Here is a 19,926-nt window from a genome sequence, read left to right on the forward strand (position 1 = left end):
TCATTTTATCAATCTTTTTGAATAACCTACTTTTGGTTTTATTCACTCTCTACTGCTTGTCCATTTAAAAAATTTCTTTGATTTTTACTCTACTTTTTATTGTTTTCTTCCCTCTACTTACTTTGGGCTTAATTTGCACTTTTGGGGATAGTTTCTTAAAATGGAGGTTTAGAAAATAGATTTTATACACTTTTTTCTTTTCTAATATAGGCATTAAAAATATAAATTTCTTCTAAGCATTGTTTTTTGTTGTACCCCACAGATTTTCAAATTTTCGTATTGTGTTTTACTTATCATTCAGTTCAAAGTATTTTCTAATTTCCTTTGTGATTTCTTCTTTGACCTATGGATTATTTAAAAGAGTGTTGTCTAACTTCCAAATATTTGGAATTTTTCCAGATGTATTTTTGCTATTGTTCTCTAATTGATGTTCTGGGCAGAGAATGTACTCTGTTTGATTTCAGTCCTTTTAAATTTATTGAAACTTGATATATGGCCCAGCAAATGCTCTATCTTGGTGAATGTTCTATTTACATTTGAAAGGAATGTCAATTAGATCAATTTGGTTAATTACGTTGTTCAAGTCTTCTATGTCCTTGTGATTTTCTGTCTTATTTTTCTATTAATTACTTGTATTGCTGCTGCTGCTGGTGTTATTTCCACTAAATGCCATTTAATTACTACTATTCTGCTGCTACTATATGATAATAATAACTAATGTAGGGAGTGAGGGCTTCCTGTCTGTCAGGCACAGTGCCAAACACTACACGGATTCTCTCTTGTCATCTCACAATGGACATTTGAGGTTGGTACTTTTACCCCCATTTCACAGACGAGGAAACTAAGGTACGGAGAGGCAAAGTAGGTCACCCGACACGCAGCTGTGATTGGTTGAATCTGGACTTAAACCCAGGTCTGCCAGGGCCCCATGTCCCTTTTCCTGGCCACACAAACCCTTCACGTGGTGTGTGGTCAGAGATGGACCAGCATGACACCCATCCTTGGCTGTGGCAACTTCAGTCCACACCGGCCTCTTCCTTCCTCCCTTGGTCTCAGATCTGGCCTCTGCATCCTCTCTGGGCCCCTCAGTCACAGATCCAGCCCCCAGGGTGGGTGGGAAGGACACTTACCCTGTGCCAGGTGCCTAGAGACCAAGGTTCAAATCCCAACTCCACAGGGACCAGTCCCATGACTGTGGTCAAGTCCCCTCCCTCCCCCTCCCTCCCTGATCTCCCTCCTCCTCCCAGGGCTGAGCGGGTGCCCACCCACATTGGTTTGCTGCCTGCTCCCCAGGTGTCTCCCATCCCCCATCGTCCCAGCAGAAGGCCCTGTGGCAGAGCTCCCTCCCTACCTGGGCCAGCTGCTCTTCCCAGCAAGCTTTCTCTCCCTCCTTGAAGAGCTCCTCTGTGGGAGGGAGGGCGGGTCACTGGAGGCCAGACCCGATGTCCACGGCCAGAGCCGGGTCTTGGGCTCCATCTCCCCCGTCCCTTGGACACGACTGATGTCCTGCCTCGGCCCATTCTGGCTCCATCGGGGAGGTGAGCTCGGAGGATGGTGAGCCGGACTTGGGCTCAGGGTCCGGAAAGCTGGGCTGGAGCTGTGGCCCTGCCACCTTTGCTGTGTGACCTCAGGTAGCTCATGTTCCCTCTCTGGACCTCAGGCTCACCAATGGTAAATGGAGGGTTCCCTCTGGGCATGGTTGCTTGGGATGTACTTGGGTCCCCTCAAGGGTGGGAAAACAAGGCTGAGAGAGGGGCACATTGGGAGGCTGCAAAGCTTTTATGGAACTTTGGAAACCCAACCTCAGAGGGAGCGGCTGCTTCAGGGATGGCCCTGGGGGTTTCAGAGGTCACCCAAGGCAAAGAGGGACCTCCACCCAGCCTGCCAGTCCCAGGCACGGGGTTCAGAGCTGAGCCAAGAGTCCACACTCCCAAGCATGGCCTCTGAGGCCTCCCCGCCAGGCTTCCTTGTAGAGAGCAGGGCCTACCATCCCCCTTTCCTCCCCCTGACCTCAACCCCTCCCCGAGGCTGCTGACCAGCTCCTCCCTGAGGCCCATTCCCTCCTCAAACTCCTACTCATCCCTCAAGGCATGGCTCAGACTTGGCTGCCTGCTCCAGGAAGTCCTCCCTTATGGCCACCAGGGCCGCCCGGTACCTCCCCCGCTGGGCAGAAATGAGCTTAGCTCATGCTTGTGAATGGATGAATGAGTGAGGGATGAGAGTTGGTGTGTGCCTGCCTGGTGAGGCTGCGAGCTCCTGAGGGCAGAGCCGGGCACATGACAGGTGCTCAGTGTTTGCTGTCTTGCGTTAGCTGAGCCTCATCCTGGCAAGACCCTTCCCTGTAAGTCCTCTCTGGGGGTTCTCAGAGACCCCCGCTATCCAGGCGGTCCTTCCAGTGGCTCAGAGGCAGTGGCTGCTGAGGAGACACAGAGACCTGGACCCCACAGGCCCAGGACGTGCGGCTGGGTGACCCAGGCCCGTCGCACAGCCTCTGTGAGCTTGGCCTCCCCGTCTGCCGGTGATCCGAGGAGAGAACCACGTGGCAGGGCAGGCCTGCCTCCTGGGCCTCCTCGCTCCATCCCGATTCTGTGCAGGCCTGTTGTCGAAATGCTGGCAGAGGGAGCACGGGCTAGTGGGGATGGGGCAGCTCGGCTAGCCGCTGGTGGCCTACGCTGGGAGTCCCGAAGTGGCCCGGGCTGGCCGAGGGGAGGTGGGCTGTGGGAGTGCTCGGGCCATAGCCCAGGGCCCTCTGGCACGGGGATGCTTCACTGGTGCACAGCCTGCACGTGTCCCACGGATCAGCAGCCCTGCACGCCCCTTCCTGCTCCCTCCTCATGACCTTCCCCTCCCCCTGCTGGCCTGGGGACAGAGGGTGGCGAAGCCCAGGCCCTGAGCACGGGACATACCATTAGAGGCCAGGACGCCCATCACGTAGAGGAGGCTGCGGTGCGGGAAGACGCCCGACAGGACCTCGGTCTCCGGGTGCTGGGCCACCAGCCGCCACCAGTGCCTGCAGATGGCCACCAGCACGTTGCTGGCCACGTCCCGGAAGCCCTCCTCCAGCTCCCGGGTGTGGGCAGAAAGGAAGAGTGGTCTGGTTTGGTGGGCAGGATGGCTACCGTCAACCCGGTTTTTTGACAGGAAACTGAGACTGAGGAAGCCCAACATACGCAGCTGGCAGGTGAAGATCAGGACCAATCTCAGGGCTCAGAACTACACGTGTCTGTCAACATCCCTGGTCCTCTTACTGGTCCAGGGACCCATCGTCATTCTTCTTGCTTCTGAGCCTTTGCTCGTGCTGTACCTCCTGCCTGGCTTACAGTTCCCACTTGCCCTGTCTATGCAAACCCTAGCCCTGCATTTGGTGGCATGTGAAAGTGAGGGGGTCTCTGGTCTCTCTCCACGTGATGCTGGTCCCTGGGATGCTGTTTGATCATCCTATGAAATTGTTACATCATTTATAAATTTTTAAAAATTTATTTATTTATTTTTGTCTGCGTTGGGTCTTTGTTGCTGCACGCGGGCTTTCTCTAGTTGAGGTGAGTGGGGGCTACTCTTCGTTGTGGTGCGCGGGCTTCTCATTGCGGTGGCTTCTCTTGTTGTGGAGCACACGCTCTAGGGTACGCAGGCTTCAGTAGTTGTGGCACATGGGCTCAGTAGTTGTGGCTCACGGGCTCAAGAGCGCAGGCTCAGTAGTTGTGGTGCACGGGCTTAGTTGGCTCCGCGGCATGTGGGATCTTCCCGGACCAGGGCTTGAACCCGTGTCTCCTGCACTGGCAGGTGGATTCTTAACCACAGCGCCACAAGGGAAGCCCCTCCATTCATTCTTTTATTCACTCATTCATTAAAAAGCCAGACAGAGCTCTCCCCCAATCATCTACCCAACCATCCGTCCCCTGTGACTTTAGGCAAATCATTTCCCTTCCCTAAGCCTCTGTTTCCTCATCTCTGGGGAACATAATAATCTTATAGAGAGACTGTTTAGAGGATGGTGCACATGTACTTGTCCGCTTTCCTCCCTTCCCCCTTGGCTCATTGGACACATGAGATTGACTTGCCCCAAATCATGGCGCTGCTGTCTGGAGGAACCAAGGTTTGATCCCCCTTTGGGATCCAGCCCTTCCCTCTGCTCCCCACGACTGCCCTGAATGGCCCGAGCAGCTCCCACCTCCAGGTTGTCTACAAAGTAGTCACGATGGTTTCCAGCACGAGGTTGGGGTCCCTGTGAGGCACGTTCTTGATTTTCTTTTTTTTTTCCTTTTTTTTTTTTTTTTGCAGTATGCGGGCCCCTCACTGCTGTGGCCTCTCCCGTTGCGGAGCACAGGCTCCGGACACACAAGCTCAGCGGCCATGGCTCACGGGCCCAGCCGCTCCGCGGCCTGTGGGTTCCTCCTGGACTGGGGCACGAACCCGTGTCCCCTGCATCGGCAGGCGGACTCTCAACCACTGCGCCACTAGGGAAGCCCCGTTCTTGATTTTCTTGATGATGTACTTCAGGTGGAGGGGGTCTGAACTATTCAGGTCCCGGAGCACCTTGAAGCAGATGGCCAAAGCAGATGGCAAGAAAGTGTGAGGATTGGTGTGCTGTGGGAATGTCACATTGTGCTAACAGGGCTGGGTGGGCAGGGAAGGGGTAGGGCTGGGAATGGGAAACAGTGATCGGAAAGGGAGGACTGGGAACTGAACACATTGGGAAATCCTGAGCCTCCAGACTGTTCTGTCAGTCCTTCCGGGGTTCAAGGTAGGATGGGAAGCAAGAAAGCAAGCAGGGAATGCATCCTTGTTCACCCATGCATATTTCCATCCGTTCACTGATTCATCCTCCTTTTCATGCATCCATTGACCCATTCATCTATCACCCACCTCTCCATCCGCCTGCTTGCACATCCTTAAGCTCATCCATCAATCCATCCATTAATAAACGTATCCATGTACCCATCCACTCATAAATTCATCTATTCACCCATCTACCCGCTCTTCATCCATTTAAAAATCCATCTACCCACCCATCCATTCATCCATCCATCCACCCATCTATTCATAAGTTAATCATCCATCCCTCCGTCCCTCCATCTATTCATTCCTTCAGCCTTTCATCCTCCATCCAGTCACCCAACATTCAATGATATTCATTCACTGTGTGGTCATAGGGCTGTGTGTGTGGCTGAAAGGGGAGTCAAGGCCCAGCTCTGTTCTGAAGGAGCCTCCAGCCCAAGGGAGCCCTACCCAGTATTGGTGGACTTTAGTTCTCTGGGGGAGTTGTATAAAAGGCCCTGGGCACACAGAGAGGGGAGGGGTGATAAATCCTGACTAAGGTGGAGAGTTGGGACTGTCTTCTCAGAGGAGGTGGCACTTTAACTTGGCCTAGAAGGATGAGGGCAAGCCATCGTTTGAATGAGGGGAAAAGCATTCCAGTGAGAGGGCCAGAGGTAAGCTGAGGTTCTAAGGTGTGAAAGGTGTTGGAATGGAGGGTGACGGGTGAGAGAAGGCATTTTGGATGGTGCCTCAGGAGACATGAAGAGGCCAAGGAGGATGGGCAGGAGTCTCTGCTGAAAGCTGCACTATGTCCACACTTCTTGACACCCCAAGGTCCCCCCAGAGAGTGGACTTCCTCTGGCCCTCGTCCCTAGGACTTCTTTGGGTGGAGGGACTGAGGGGGTCTGCTGGAACCTGACTGCCCTGCCTGAGTCCTGGGGCCAGTGGTCACCTGCGCTGTAGGCTTTCTCCATGAATGTCTTGTGCTCCTTGGGCACCAGGGCGGCCTGGCTGCTCTGTGACTTGCAGAGCAGGATGGTGGTGGGGTGCATCCGTCTGTCCCTGTGGGCAGAATCCCGAGGCACGTTTATATAAGACTGGTTCTTCGTGGATTCAGAGATGTGGGAGGAGATTCTGAAATGGAAAAGGGGTTCCTGGGTGTATGCATCTGGGTGCCCTTGTGTGTGTTCATGGATGCAGGTGCAGTAGACTCTGAGAGCCACCTTGGTCTGGATCAGGCTTGGCAACATTTTTCCATGCACCCACCCTTCTGTTTAATAGACTGAATGAATCCTGGGAGGAGGGCAGGGGTCTGGAGGCCCAAGGGACACGGTTGAGTGGGCAGCATCACCTGTGGGCCTGGTGGGGCCTTGTTTCCCAGCAAGTGTTGGTGGGACAGACATGGCTGGCAGGAATTAGAGGGCTCAGGGCATGGCAACCCCTCTTAATATTAAGAGGGCCAAGCCCTCTTAATATTGAACTATGAAATGTGTGTCAGATAAAGTCACTCAAAATCCTCCCATGGTTTCCCACTGCACTCAGAGAAAAACTCAAAGTCCTAAAAATGATGAAGATGACACTGGTGCTTCCATCCAAATGGAGTCACAAGGACAAGATTCACCCTCCTGCCTTACACAACTGGAAAACTGGAAAAAATATACAAAACCAGGAATAACAGATATGAGGCAGAAAGCAGGGCAGGACAATGATTCCTGATGGATGGAAAACCAACAAGGCTAGCTCCAAATTGCTGCAGCTTGCTGCCTGAAAAATTTCTAATTTGCAGTGCAGGGAGAGGGAGCCCAAGAAAACCTAGTGGTCTACTTGAGTTGAGGAAATAGAGGTGGAAGTTTGGGGAGGCCAAAGTGGCCAGAGTTTGCAGGGAAGAATAATAGCAGAGAGCTGCATAGGGAGGGACTGTGAGCTCTGGACATTCTCAGAGCACCCCCTCCCCGCCACGTCTTTCTCTGCATGCTGATCAGTACGTGTGTGAAAAGAAAGCACCTGACGGAGCAGAGGAAACAATTCTTGGAGTTACGCAGTCTGAGAGTAGTTCCTGTTTTCACCAGTCAGAGTGGAAAACCTTGTAATTCATAGGGCGTTGGTCAGAGTACTATGAATGGTATTATCTCAATAGTGGGGAAAAATGTCAGCCGTAGACAAGAATGCTTTGGCCTGCCCTTATAAAGCTTAAAGGAATGCCTCGAAAGGACCAAATTGTTTTTCAGTTATTTAATTATATGCCAGAACAAAGCTCAAGAATATTTATAAAGTACAGGAATAGCCAGTACCCGAAAAGGTAAAATTCACAATGCCTAGCATTGAATAGAAAATTACCAGGCACACAGAAGCAGCAAGAAAATATGACCCATTATGAGGAGAAAAATCAGCAGGTCAAAAACAACACATAAATGACACAAATGATAAAATTAGTAGGCAAGGACATGAAATATTCTTATAATTATAGTCCATATGTTCAACATGGTAGATTAAAACAAGCACACTAAGGAAAGACATGGAAAATATAAAAAAGATGAAAAACACAATGCTTAAGATTAAGAATACACAGAATGAGTTTAACAGCAGATTAGACACCATAGATGCAAACATTAGTGAACTTGAAGACACAACAGAAACTATCCAAAACTGTAACACTAATAGAAAAAAGATTAAAAAAAAAAAAAAAAAGGATCAGAGCAGCAGTGAGTTGTGGGACAATCACAAAGGGCCCATGTGAGTCCTCACAGGAGAAGAAAAGAGGACAGAGAAATATCTGAAGAAGTAATATCTGAAGTTCTCAAGTTAATGCAAACCATAAACACACAGATCCAGGAAACGCCGTGAACCCCAAGGAAAAGAAACAGGAAGAAAACGACACTAAGTTACATTGAAATAAAGAGGAAATCTTAAAAACAGCCAGAGGAAAAAAAGACATATTTTATACAAAGGTATAAAGATAAGAACGAGAGCCATAAGATTAAGAATTAGTTCCTGTCAGAAAGAGTGCAAACCAAGCGACAGTGGAGCAACATTTTAAAATAGAAAAGAAAAATAGAACAAAGAAGAGATGGGACAAAGAGAAAACAAATTGCAAGTTGGTAAAATAGAAACCAATAATAGAGAGATGGGAAATCCCCAAGCATTTGGAAACTAAACAACACATTTAAAAATAAGGCACAGGGGGGCTTCCCTGGTGGCGCAGTGGTTGAGAGTCCGCCTGCCGATGCAGGGGACACGGGTTCGAGCCCTGGTCTGGGAAGATCCCACATGCTGTGGAGCAACTAAGCCCGTGAGCCCCAACTACTGAGCCGGCACGTCTGGAGCCTGTGCTCCACAACAAGAGAGGCCGCGACAGTGAGAGGCCCGCGCACCGCGAGGAAGAGTGGCCCCCGCTTGCCACAACTAGAGAAAGCCCTCGCACAGAAACGAAGACCCAATACAGCCAAAAATAAATAAATAAATAAATTTATAAAATAAGGCACAGGCCAAGAAGAAATCAAAAGAGAAAGTAAAAAGGATTTTGAACTGAAGGAAAATAAAAACACAACATATCAAAATGCATGGGGTGCAGCTAAAGCAGTGCTTAGAGGGAAATTTATAACTTAAAATTTATAGTACTAGAAAGGAATAAAGGTTTGAAATCAATGACCTAAGCTTCCATCTTAAAAACTAGGAATAGAAGGGCATATTAAAGCTAACACAAGAAACTAAAAAGTAGAACAGAAATTAGTGCAATTGAAAACAGAAAAACAATAGAGAAAATCAACGAAACCAAAAGCTGGTTCTTTGAAATGATGAAAACATTTGATAAACTTCTAGCACTATTTATCTGAGGAATACAAGGCTGGTTGAACATTTGAAAATCAATCAATGTGGGGACTTCTCTGGTGGTCCAGGGGTTAAGACTCCATGCTTCCACTGCAGGGGGCACAGGTTCAACTCCTGATCAGGGAACTAAGATCCCACATGCCACGTGGCATGGCCAAAAAAAAAGAAAATCAATCAATGTAATTCACTGTATTGGCAGACTAAAGAAGAAAATAGTATAACCATCTCAATAGATGCAGAGAAAGTATTTGACAAAATTCAACATCCATTCACAATAAAAGCAGGCATTAAGAGAACTTCCTCAATCTGATAAAGGGTACTTACAAAAATCTTACAGCTAATATCATATTTAGTAGTGAAAGATACTGTTTTCCCCACATAATTGGGCATGAGGTGAGGATGTCTGCTCTCACTACTCCTATTTGACATTGTACTGAGGGCTTAGTCAATAGAAAATGGTAAGAAAAGAAATTAAAGGCATGCAGACTGGAAAGGAAGTATCCATATTTGTAGAGGACGGTATTATCTAAATAGAAAATTCCAAAGAATCTAAAAAAATACCCTACTAGAACTAAAAAGTGAATTCAGCAAATTTGCAAATATAAAGTCAACATACAAAAAAAATCAGTCATGTTTCTATATACCTAGCAGTCCTCTGCGGCTGACCCCCTCCTCGGGGTTCCAGGCAGAAGAGAGGAGAAAGTGGGGTACAGAGAGAGGCTGGGCCCCGAGGGGGATGAGCTCGAGGGACGAGCTCAGGGGATTTCGTGGGTCCTGGCCCCAGACCTTCCCCTTGGGCCTTCTGGGCTCTCGGAATGCACCTGGATTACGGTGAGGCAGGTTTTCTGCAACCTCATTTCCACAGGAGAACTTTCCAGCAAGCCCCGGCCGGGTAATGAATGAGCTGCCTTAGAGGGAGTACACTCCTATCCCTGCAGGGTTCCAGGGAGGCCGGATGTTGGGAGGTGGGAGGATTTGAGCATCACATGGGGGGTGCGGGTGGGAGTGGGAGTGGAAGTGGATGAGTCTCCTCTGTGGACAGACATCAGCCCCAGGGGACACGGGGAGGGACACCTGTTGAGACCTGGGATCTGACCCGTGTCCATCTCCCACTACCCCTCACCATGTTTGAAAATGGTAGATGTCAGGGTTGCAGGTCCCTGGCTGGGTCATGCTGCATGTCTGCTTCCCCCACGAACCTCTCAGGAATTGGGGAGCTCCTTCAGCACTGGGGGAGCCACCTCTGCTGGATGTGGGCTCCCAGCCTGTTGACCACTTTTCACAGCAACCTGGGAGCCAGATTGCTCACCACCCTGGGATTGGGATGATGCTCAGAGAGGGTCGGGAACTGACTGGAGGTCACACAGCAGTCGGTGGTAGAGCCAGGTTCAAATTCAGGCCCTCAAACCTCAGTTCAGGGTGAGCATGGTGCCCATGGACCATCTCACACCCGCCTCCCCAGGGTACCAGGCCCTCCCCAGAGCAGAGCTCACAGGGGCCTCGAGACTGCTCCCGCCCGCGCCTCCCTGTTCCGCCGGCAGATGGCGCTGCGGGCCCAGGCAGGACCCGAGGCGGAGGGACACGAGGGGAGGGCGGAAGAGACGTTCTGCAGTGATGGGCTCTCCCGCTCCCCGCAGCCCTCCCGAGCCCAGACAGCAGGTCGTGGGGAGGGGACCCTGGCATCCCACCGCCCAGACACCTGGCACACCTGGGGGTGTGACCCCGCTACCCCCTGGGAGGCGGCAGCTACGGGTAGAGCGTCGGCTCACTCCCACCTCCGAGCCTTTGCACAGGCCCCTCCCCCTCCTGGGCTCCCTCCAGCTCCGGCTCCTGCTGGGAACCTGACAGGAGGCTGCTGTTACTGCCCCAGAGAGGAGGGGGCCTGACCCAGGGCCCAGAAGACCAGCCTCTGCCCTGCTACCCGGACCCTGTCTCTCTGCCCCCCTCCCCTCCACCGCAACTCGGTTCCCGGCTGCAGCCAGGTCAGCCCTCTGAGGCTTGTGCAGTGCCTTCCTCCCGGAATGCCTTTGACAAAGATTCTTGGGTTCCAGAACCTTCTCCTGGGCCCATCTGTGCACTTCCTCATAAAATACTGTTCCAGCAAGAAACCCCCCTCCGCTGTCCCCTGCCCTCCCCCCTGCATCTGATCAGGTTCCTCATCCTCCACCCTCCCCCAGGTGAGGTGTGAGCACCTGGCCTGCCTTCAGTGAGAATCCTGGTACATCGATTTAGCTAGAATCCCCCTACTCCCGATATTTCCTCTTAGTAATTTTCCATCTATTGACCGCCCCCCCCGGCCCCGCCCACACCCCATCCTGCTCCTTGACCGTAAATCCCCATATGCCCTTGTCGTATTCAGAGCTGAGCCTGGTCTCTCCCCCATACACCCCCATCACTGTGGTCCCTGCACCTGTAGTGATAACCACCCTTGAATAAGTCTGCCATACCATCTTCAACCAGTGTCAGCCCCGCCCCCCATACCCCTGCTTTCCTAAAGAAACTCCTCGCCCTTTCCTATTCACCCTTGGAGACCCCCAGCTCAGGTCACCTCCTCTGTGACGCCACCCCTGATTTCTCTGGGCTCCCATAGCATTTACTGTCGCTGCTGAGGTTGGTTCAACATGAACTCTGAGCTCTGGGACACAGGGTGGTGGAGGCTGGGGTACCTACAGGAGGGGCCAGGCAGACAGACTCTCCCTCCTGGATGGTTCCCGGGAGCACAATGGCTCCATCAGACCACCTGGCATCCTCCCGTGATGTTTAATGCCACTGAGCACACTCAGCCCAGCCTCGAGCAGAGCTGGGATTCCAATCCTGGGCTCTAGGACTTCCTGGCTCAGGGAGCTCCTGCCCCGCTGCGTCTCCTGTGGGGTGACAGTCAGACCCCCTGCCTCACAGGCCGACGTGGTCCCTGGGGTGTGGGGTCAGGCCGTGTCCTGCCAGTCCACCCAGGCCCACTTGGATGCCGTCCCCACCTGCCAGAACCCTCCCTGCCTGGCCCTGCTCCAGGCAGCCTTTGTCCCTCCCCCAGTCTCCCAGCCTTGGGGATCCCCCGTTGTCCCTTTCTCCCCACTAGACCCTGTGCCCCACGAAGGTGAAGACCCGGAGTCCCCTCCCTGCCGTGCTCTAGCATGTAGTAGGCACGCACAGAATGCCAGCTGGGTGAAAGCAGCAGATGCGCCCCTTTGAAGAGGCTGCCCAGGGAGGGGTCCTGCCTCGTGTCTCTGGGGCCCGTGAAATGGGGGAACAGAGTCGGCAGAGCCCCTGGGCCCCCATGCAGGTGCACTGCGGGGGGCGCCTCCTCATCTTCCAGGCTCCCTCCTCCCTCCACACCAAAGTAAGAGGGGGAAAAAGGCCACAGTAAGAGGTTTTCTCCTCCACTTTCTGAAAATGAGATTTTAAAAATAACCAGGAGGCGGTGGCATCGCCAGGAGGGGATTATGTGGGGCGCGGGGACTGCGCGGGCCTGCATGCCCCTTCTCGGTGCGCCTCAGCCTGGACCTCCCACTCTGCCCCTCCCTCTCCTGATGGCGGAGGTGGGCGGGAAGCCCGCAGCGGGGGAGCTGCTGAGAAGGGAGGTGACCGTGGTGGAGGAGGAAGGAATGCTTGGGTTGGGACCCCAGGCCCCACTGGCCTCCCCACTCTCCCTCGGTGCCCCCTCTCTCGGCTCACTGCTCAGCAGCCACCTGGCCTCCTGGGCTGTTTCTTCTTCCTTGGGGTACTGTGCTCCTTGCTGCCACAGGGCTATTGCACGTGCACGTCCTCAAACTCTCTTTCCCTCCCTTCATGCGACATCCCATCTTTACCCTCAGCTTCAATGTCATTTTCCCAAGAGGCTGACCTTGACTACAGGATGGTCTATGGGTGTTCCCCCTGTCACTGCCAACCTCATGGTTCCCTGACAGTCTCCTCCCACATCCTCATTATGATTGGTGTTTATTTATTGACTTGACTTTTACTTCTCTCTCCCGCTGTGAGCCCCTTGGGGTGGGGGCTGAGGAGCAAATGATATAGGTCTCTCCCACCCCCATCACCTGGGCTCTTCCTATTTCTGTAGTCCAGGGCCAGCCCCTGTGTTTCTTTGTCTGAAGTGCTCTCTGGCTGCTGGTGGAAGATGCCAGGGAATCAACTCTCCTGGGAGCAGCACTTAACCATGACTGACGGGGTGGGTGGGTGACAAGCCCCTCACCCCTCAGACAGGATGGCCCAATGAGACTGAGCCCCAGTGGCTCCCAGAGGTAACCACTGAGCTGATAACACCCTTGATCACCAGCCTCCTTTTGTCCCTACCACGGGCGCTGGGATCACTTCCCACGTGACCTCCTGTCCTCGAATCATTCCTTAGGGCCTGGAGCTGGGCTGAATAATGACCTCCCAAGGAGATCCATGTTCCAATCCCTGGAACCTGTAATTGTTACCTTATATGGCAAAAAGGGGCTTTGTGGCTGTGATTAAGTTAAGAATCTTCAGATGGGGAGATTATCTGGATTATCTGGGTGGCCCCTTAAAGCAATCACATGCATCCTTATGGAGGGAGGAAGGGGGAGTTTTGACACAGATGGAGGAGGAGGGGGCCATGTGACCACAGAGGCGGGGATGCCAAGGGATGCTGGCAGCCACCAGAAGCCAGGAGAGGGAAGAGCAGGTTCTCCTGGGAGCCTTGCGGGGAGCACGGCCCTTGACTGCATCCCAGTGATACTGTTCTAAACCACCAAGGGCGTGGTGATTGTTACAGCAGCCCTGGGAAACGATGCCATGTGCTTCAGGGGGAGCCCAAACTAACGCATACTGGGTCTGTCTTAATTATGGCGCCAGGCTGGCAGTTGTTCCTCCATATGCTGAGCACCTGGCCGCCCAGGTGTGGACTACCTCCCCCAGCCTCCCTTACAGCCAAGAGCGACCACGTGACTTAATGCTCACCCTGGCATTTGATTTGAGAAGTGAAAGGCACAGTTTCCCCTCACATTCTTGAAGGAAACTGCTGGCCTGTGACTGCCCCCCGCCCCCCCACCCCGGTGAGAATGCGATGGGGGCATCAGTGGATAAGACCACACCCTTGAGGGGCGGAGCCACAGCTGGAAGGAGCCTGGGCCCTGGATGCCCTGGGGAGCAGGGCCGCCTCAGCCTGGATGCTTGGACACCTGGACGGCTGGACAGCTGCAGGAGGGAGACCAAGGCTCCACCTTATTGACGCTGCTGTACTGGGGGCTGTTTGTTAGCACAGCTGAGCGATCACCCTACTACACTGGGGTTGAGCAGCCACTAACAGGCCTGTCCTGTCCACAGTGCTCAGTGACCATCTGTAGGATGAGAATGTCAGTACCGGGTTTCTCTCCTGCATCGGCCCCACCATATGGATAGCGAGCCACCAGCCGGGGCTCACCAGGCTGAACTGGGCTGGTACGACGCTTGCCCCCAGGGCCGGTGCTTGGTGGCCCACGTCACTGGAGCACGGGACCGTTGAAAGCACGGCCGGTCCTGTGAAACACAGGCATCACTCGCCCACGGCTGCCTTGGAGGCCCGAGGGCTGGCTGTGCTCCTGCCCACCAGCACCCTGAGGACTGGGTCCTCAGCCTCCTGGGCCTCCTCTGAGTCCCAGCCTAGGGTCTGGCTGGGCACGGGCTCCAGAAGTGCTGGTGGGGTGGGTGGGCGGCAGCGAGTGCCGGGCAGGGTATCAGCCCTGTATGGGGGCTGATGGGGCTCCGGGCCGTTGCTTCTCAGGATCCCCAACGGCACTCAGGACCCGGGCCTCCCTGGTGGACGTGGGACCCAGAACCGGTCCTCGGGGCTCGTGCTCATGCCGGGGAGCACCCTGGCCATCGTGCCGCGGGCCCACACAGGAGGGTGAACAGGAGGGCACTGTGCCGTCCTCTCTTGCCAGCTTGGGGCATACAGGGGGATTCTCTTCATTCCCTGTGCTGCCTCTGTCGTTTTGTTAATGAACGTAGAACGTACTTACAAGGGCTTTCAGAGGAGAGCTGGAGATCGTCTGGCCCCTCGTGAGGGAGGGACTCCTCTGGCCCCTCGTGAGGGAGGGACTCCTGGGGCCGATTAACCTTGGCGGGTCGGTGGGGTGGGGACGGAGGTCTCTGAGTGCCGGGGTGGGGTCCCGACTCCTGAGCAGGGTCAGCTAAGCTGTGGGAGTGTGGGACAGGGGGCCATGTGCCTGCTGACTCTCCGGCTCCCAGACCCAGCCCACTTCCAGGTGGGGCTCCTTTAAATGCAGGGTTCTCGCCTCCCCCCACCCCCACCCCGCCACGACGGCCCCGCCCCCAGTCTCCCGGGCAGCCAGGTAAACAAACCTGACCCCAGGCTGCTGACATGGCTTCCCCCGGTTCCGGGGACCCCAGCCTGGCAGGTCTGCCCCCTCGTCCTGTAGACACTCCAGGTGAGACGCGTGGTGGGGGGAGGGATGGAGGAGAAGGGGGTGCCCACCGCAGCCGGGGCTCTGAGAAGGTGGGAAAGGCGGCAGTGGCTCCCTCCCCTCTTCCTGGGGAGCGGCTCCTCCAGGGTCGCAGACTGGGGCAGGGCCAGGGTGGGGGCAGAGACCTCATCCCCAGATGGTTCTTCCTGCCGTCCTGCAGCCCTTGGACCCTGAGCCTGGAGGTGGGCCAGGGTCCTCCTCACTCCTCAGGGTCCCTTCCTGTTCATTCTCTGGCCCCCGTCCTCCACCCCCTCCCTAAAATCCCAGTGCTGGTCCTGGGTCCTCAGAGGTGCACACCCACTACGTGCTGGGGAGGGCAGTCATCCACGCCCACCCAGGGTCATCTTCCTCCACCCCTTGAATTTTGGACTCTGGCCACCGACCCTCTCTCCATCTCTGCTGTCATCACATTGGTGATCTCTTCCTTCTCCTGGCCCGTCAGCCCCCCCACCCAGCCACCTACACCCTGGTCATGTCCTTGGCCTTGTCAGCATCCAGACTGCAGCCGGGGCCTGACCCCGATCGCAGGACCAGGACCCCAGCACTCTGTGGGCGGAACCGCAGTCCACTGTTTCTAGCCTGTTTCCCGCCTCCTCCCGCCTGTCCTGCTCCCCCCACCCTGCTCGTCCAGCTCTGCCATGATCATCACACCCTCACACACACCCTCCTTCCCTGGCCCTCTCTCGTTTGATGGTACCAGCACCCCCCCCCCGCCCCGCCCCCCAGCTCTCCGCCCACTCCTCGCCTGCCCCCATACAGCTGAGCCGAGCTGGGGATAAACCCAACCACGCTACCGCTCTCTTTAAATTCCTGACTGCAAGCTGCAGGGGGACCTCCGTGAAGAGCTGCGGGTCCCACTGCGTCCCTCCTCCCGACCAGTCCCTCCTCTCTCCTAGCAACCACCTTGCACCTCCCTCCACAGCCCCCATCCCTCTCTCCCTCCTCACATTCCGTTGCTGGCCTTGCTCACTCTTTCACAGAGAAAGAAGATTCCCACAGGTTCCCGGCACCTCGGGCGCGCCCAACGCCCCTGCGCCCTGGGCCCGCTTCCTGCACCACCCACCCCTCTCCCAGCCAAGGCCAGCTTTCCGCTTGTCCCAGCCTTGCCTCCTGCCCAAGGCCATGACCCCAGCACCTCTCCACCCTCCTCTCCTGCATCCCGACATTTTCTCTCGTCATGAGATCTTTCCCATCGACATAAAAGCATGCGGTTATATATCCTGTCTCCTGACCCCACTTCCCTTTTAGCTACCGCCCTATTTCCCTGCTCCCCATTTTTAGCAAAACGCCTGGAAAAGGTTATTTATACTTGCTGTCTCCCAGTCTTTCCCTCCCATGTGCTCTGGAACCCACTGGACCCAGTCCCTCAGCTCTGGTCGGGGTCAGGGATGACCTCCACGCTGCTGAACCCGCCGCGGTCCGTTCTCTGGTCCCGCTGGACGTGACGCGTGGGCGGAGCCCGGCTTAGGACCTCCCCTCCTCCTCGCTTGGCTCCCAGAACCCCTCGCGCTCCCAGCATCACTGCCGGCCCTACCTCCTCTCCCTGACCTGGTGAGGGTAGGGCCCAGGCTGACTTCTCAGGCCTCTTCTCTTTCTTCTCACGATCTCATCCAGTTCTGTGGCTTTTTTTTTTTTTTTTTTGCGCGGCTTGTGGGATCTTAGTTCCCTGACCAGGGACTGAACCCGGGCCCTCGGCAGTGAGAGTGCAGAGTCCTAACCACTGGACCGCCAGGGAATTCCCTGTGCCTTTCAATACCATCTCCCCGGGGTCTGTCTATCTCCAGCCTGGAGCCCCACCCCGCCTCAACTCCAGACTCTAGCTAACTGTCCTCTGCACCTCTTCCTCAGCCTGTCTGAAGGTATCACCTGTTCAAAATTAGACTCTTGACTCCCCATCCCCAAGCTGCTCCTCTCTCAGTAAATGGGGCTTCCTTCCTCCAGTTTTCAGGCCAGAAACCTCGATGTCTTCCCTTTTCTCCACTCCCCCCCAGCACCAGCCCCTCCATCAGCAGACCCTGTGGGTTCCACCTTCAAGACACAGGCAGAGTCTGAGCACTTCTCTCCGCCACCCTGGCTGGGCCCCCAGCCGCTCTGCCCTGGATCACTGTCCTGGCTGCCTCACGGTCTCTGTGCTGCTGCCCTTACCCCTCACCTGTCTGCACCACAGCCACCAGACTCACCTGGCTAAGCGCAAGTCAGAGGGTGTCACTCCTCTCCTGTGCCCCGGGGCCCACTCCTCTCCTCTCCTCTCCTGGAGGCCCATCCACAGTTCCCTCTTCTCCGCAGCTTTTCTCACCTCCAGCCCACAGCAACACCCCATAGCCCCTCCCGACAGCCCACCCACCTGCTGGTACTGAGTGTGAGGCCAGGCCAGTGCTTTGGACACCAGGGCAGTGCTGTGCCTCCAGTTGCTCACCCTGGAGGTCTTCAGGGAGGAGGTGTCCTGGTGGGCAGGGCAGGCTGCCTGGGATGGGGGCACCGCCATTCTGCCCATCAGAATCTGAGGCTCCTGCAAGGCTGCCTTGGATCTGTCCAAGGTGCTGAGTGCTACGGGCCCCAAGCTGGCCCCTCTGGCCTCACACCCTGCTCAGAGCCAGTCCACCACCTCTCTCACCTGTGTCTGCAGCTCTGGGAGCAGCTGCTTTGGTGTTGCCTGCGGGACTGAGCCACGAAAGCACTTTCCAGCGACAAAGAGGTTTGTCATAGCCTCATCTGTGAGGGCGGCAGATCAGGCTTGATTATTTCCATTTTTCAGAAGGGGAAATTGAGGCTCAAGGAAGTTAAAAGACTAGTCCAGGCTCTCCCAGGTGGAAGGTAGGACCTCTGACCCAGGTCTGCCGGCTCCTGGCCCTGGTGTGGGAGAAGCTGAGTGTGTGTTGTTCGCAGCTATGGTGGAGCCTGGCACACAGTAGGTGCCCCAGGGTACTTGTGTGAATGGAGGAGAATCACTGTCCAGAGGCCTCCTGAGCCAGGTGGGTGTGGCACAGGGGAGCGTGATCACATCACGCTCTGGGGTTGCGAGTCAGTTCAGTGTGTGTCTTCTCTGGGTCTGCATCCTCACCAGTAAAACGGCCTGAGTACTGTCACCCCCTCGCTGGGGTGCTGGGAGAAGGACCTGAGAATTCGTGGTCAGAGGTTCATTCATCACCTCCTCCAAGGCCCCCCAGTCCCGCCTGTCCCCGGGGAGCTGCCCGGTCTGTCCTGTGTCCCCTGAGGCTTGTTTATACCCAGAGAGGGCCCATGGCTGCTTCGTTCAGTTCAGTACACCCAGAGCTAAGGCTTTGCTGAAGGGAGGACGGAAGGAAGGAAGGGTCTCCTGAACGAGGGGCCCAGAGCTGGCTCAGCAGCCCAGACAAGGTGTGGGCGTGGAACAGCGGCTTGGGCTGCTGCCTGGGGCCATGGATGGGCTTCAGGGGTGCAGGGACCCCAAACCAGGGCACACTGAGAGTGGACCCCGAGATTTCACCAGACTCCCTCAGCCTGGGAATCCTCATGTGAGTCACAGAGATCAGAGATGTCCTCATTTCTCTTGGGACGTGCTCCTGGGGTGGGGCTGGGTGCTGTCCAACAGGCACAGACCAGCCCAGCTTCCAACCTGACCCCTCTCCCGGGTGAAGCTGCTCTGCCCCCTGCGCCCCAGGGTCGCTGCACCCAGGCAGGGCTCCTCCCCGCCTCCATCCACAAGGCCCTGCATTGGCCCCTCAATGTCCGCCCTACTGAGCGCTCATCCTCTCCTTGTCCGACTTCATCCTGGATCTGCCCCGACCTCCAGCTGGGCCGCCACGGTCCATCCTCTGCAGGGGCCCAGGATCACCTTTCAACCAAGAGCCACCAGGTCACCCCTGCCCCAGTCCACTGTCTGGGGATGAACCCATGTCCACAGCAGGCCCTGTGTGGTCCTGCCAAAGTATCCGGACTCCTCTCCTTCTGGAACTTTCCGCCCAAATAGTATTTAGTAGCCATAGTCTACACCCTTAGGGCCTTTCTGCCCCTCCTAGCTCCTTGGTGCTGCCCCTGGGGATGCGCCTCCCCGGACCCTCTCAGCCTCCACGTGGCCTCTCTTGGTCTTCACGGTTCAGCCAGGTGGCGGGTTCTCCCTTCTCTTTCCTCGCCACCCCGACAGTTTCAGGTGGTCGCGTATCCCGGCCGCTCTGTGACCCCCTTCCCGCAGGTCCTGCCGCGACCCCGGAGACCCCGTTCCCGGACATCTACTGCGGGGATGCACAGCTCTGGGAGGCGCACTTTCGCGGCATCGGGCGCGCCTACTGCGCGCTGGGCAAGGAGCGCGACTTCGCCATCCGCGTGCTCACGGAGGACTTCACGCTGCCTTTTCCTTTCGCCTGGCCACCAGGGCCCGACCCGGCCCGCGGGCCGCTCTTCTACGACCCGCACGACCGCACGGGCTTCGACTTCCTGCTGCAGGGCCCGGACGCGCCGCCCCCCGCGCTGCTGCGGCCCCTGCACAACACGGCGCAGGCGGCGGTGCGCAAGCAGCGCCTGGAGCAGCTGGCGCTGAGCTATGAGCGCGCGGGTGGCGGCCCCTGGCCTGGCCTCGCGCGGCTCCTGCCCGCGCCCACCGCCGGCAGCACCCTCCCTGGGCCCGTGGGGCCTGAGGCTGCCTCCCCGGGCGGGGGCAACCAGGCTGGGTTAGGTCCCCGAGAAAATGAATAAAGAGTGCCTCTGCTTCTCCCGCCCCGAGGCTCTTTGCCGGACACACCCGGACGGGCATCTGGTGCCAGCTAGAACCCCGGGGCCGCCCGGGGGGGCCAGACAGCGTCAGCGGTGGTGCGAGAGGTCCACTTTGTCCCAAGGGGATAATGAGTGAAGGAGGGTAAGTGGGAAGGGCCGCGGGGGCGGGCTGGCCAGGCCAGGAGTGGATGTGGGAAGGAAAGGACCCGGGATAGCGGGGGTGGTGGCC

The 19,926-nt window shown here is 56.0% G+C and overlaps 2 protein-coding genes across 2 annotated transcripts in view; one reads left to right on the forward strand and one right to left on the reverse strand.

Annotated features, from left to right (window-relative positions):
• Positions 1-6,005, reverse strand: part of LOC307065363 (maestro heat-like repeat family member 5) — a gene marked incomplete at both ends in the record, with an annotated part of 30,721 nt that extends 24,716 nt beyond the window's left edge. Inside the window, 6 exon segments of the mRNA XM_079722165.1 lie at positions 1,352-1,404; positions 2,907-3,094; positions 4,059-4,194; positions 4,197-4,222; positions 4,445-4,547; positions 5,708-6,005. Coding sequence (XP_079578291.1) covers positions 1,352-1,404; positions 2,907-3,094; positions 4,059-4,194; positions 4,197-4,222; positions 4,445-4,547; positions 5,708-6,005 — 804 coding nt within the window.
• An 8,900-nt stretch (positions 6,006-14,905) lies between these two features.
• LOC307065364 (uncharacterized protein C8orf90) lies at positions 14,906-19,679 on the forward strand (the record flags this gene model as incomplete). Its single annotated transcript, XM_079722166.1, has 2 exons — positions 14,906-14,972; positions 19,180-19,679. The coding sequence occupies 2 exons, from the start codon at positions 14,906-14,908 to the stop codon at positions 19,677-19,679; spliced, it is 567 nt and encodes a 188-aa protein (XP_079578292.1).
• Between the last annotated feature and the right edge of the window lie 247 nt (positions 19,680-19,926).

The sequence above is a fragment of the Hyperoodon ampullatus genome (genome assembly GCF_949752795.1).
Source record: "Hyperoodon ampullatus genome assembly, chromosome: 17".
NCBI classification, from domain to species: Eukaryota; Metazoa; Chordata; class Mammalia; order Artiodactyla; family Ziphiidae; genus Hyperoodon; species Hyperoodon ampullatus.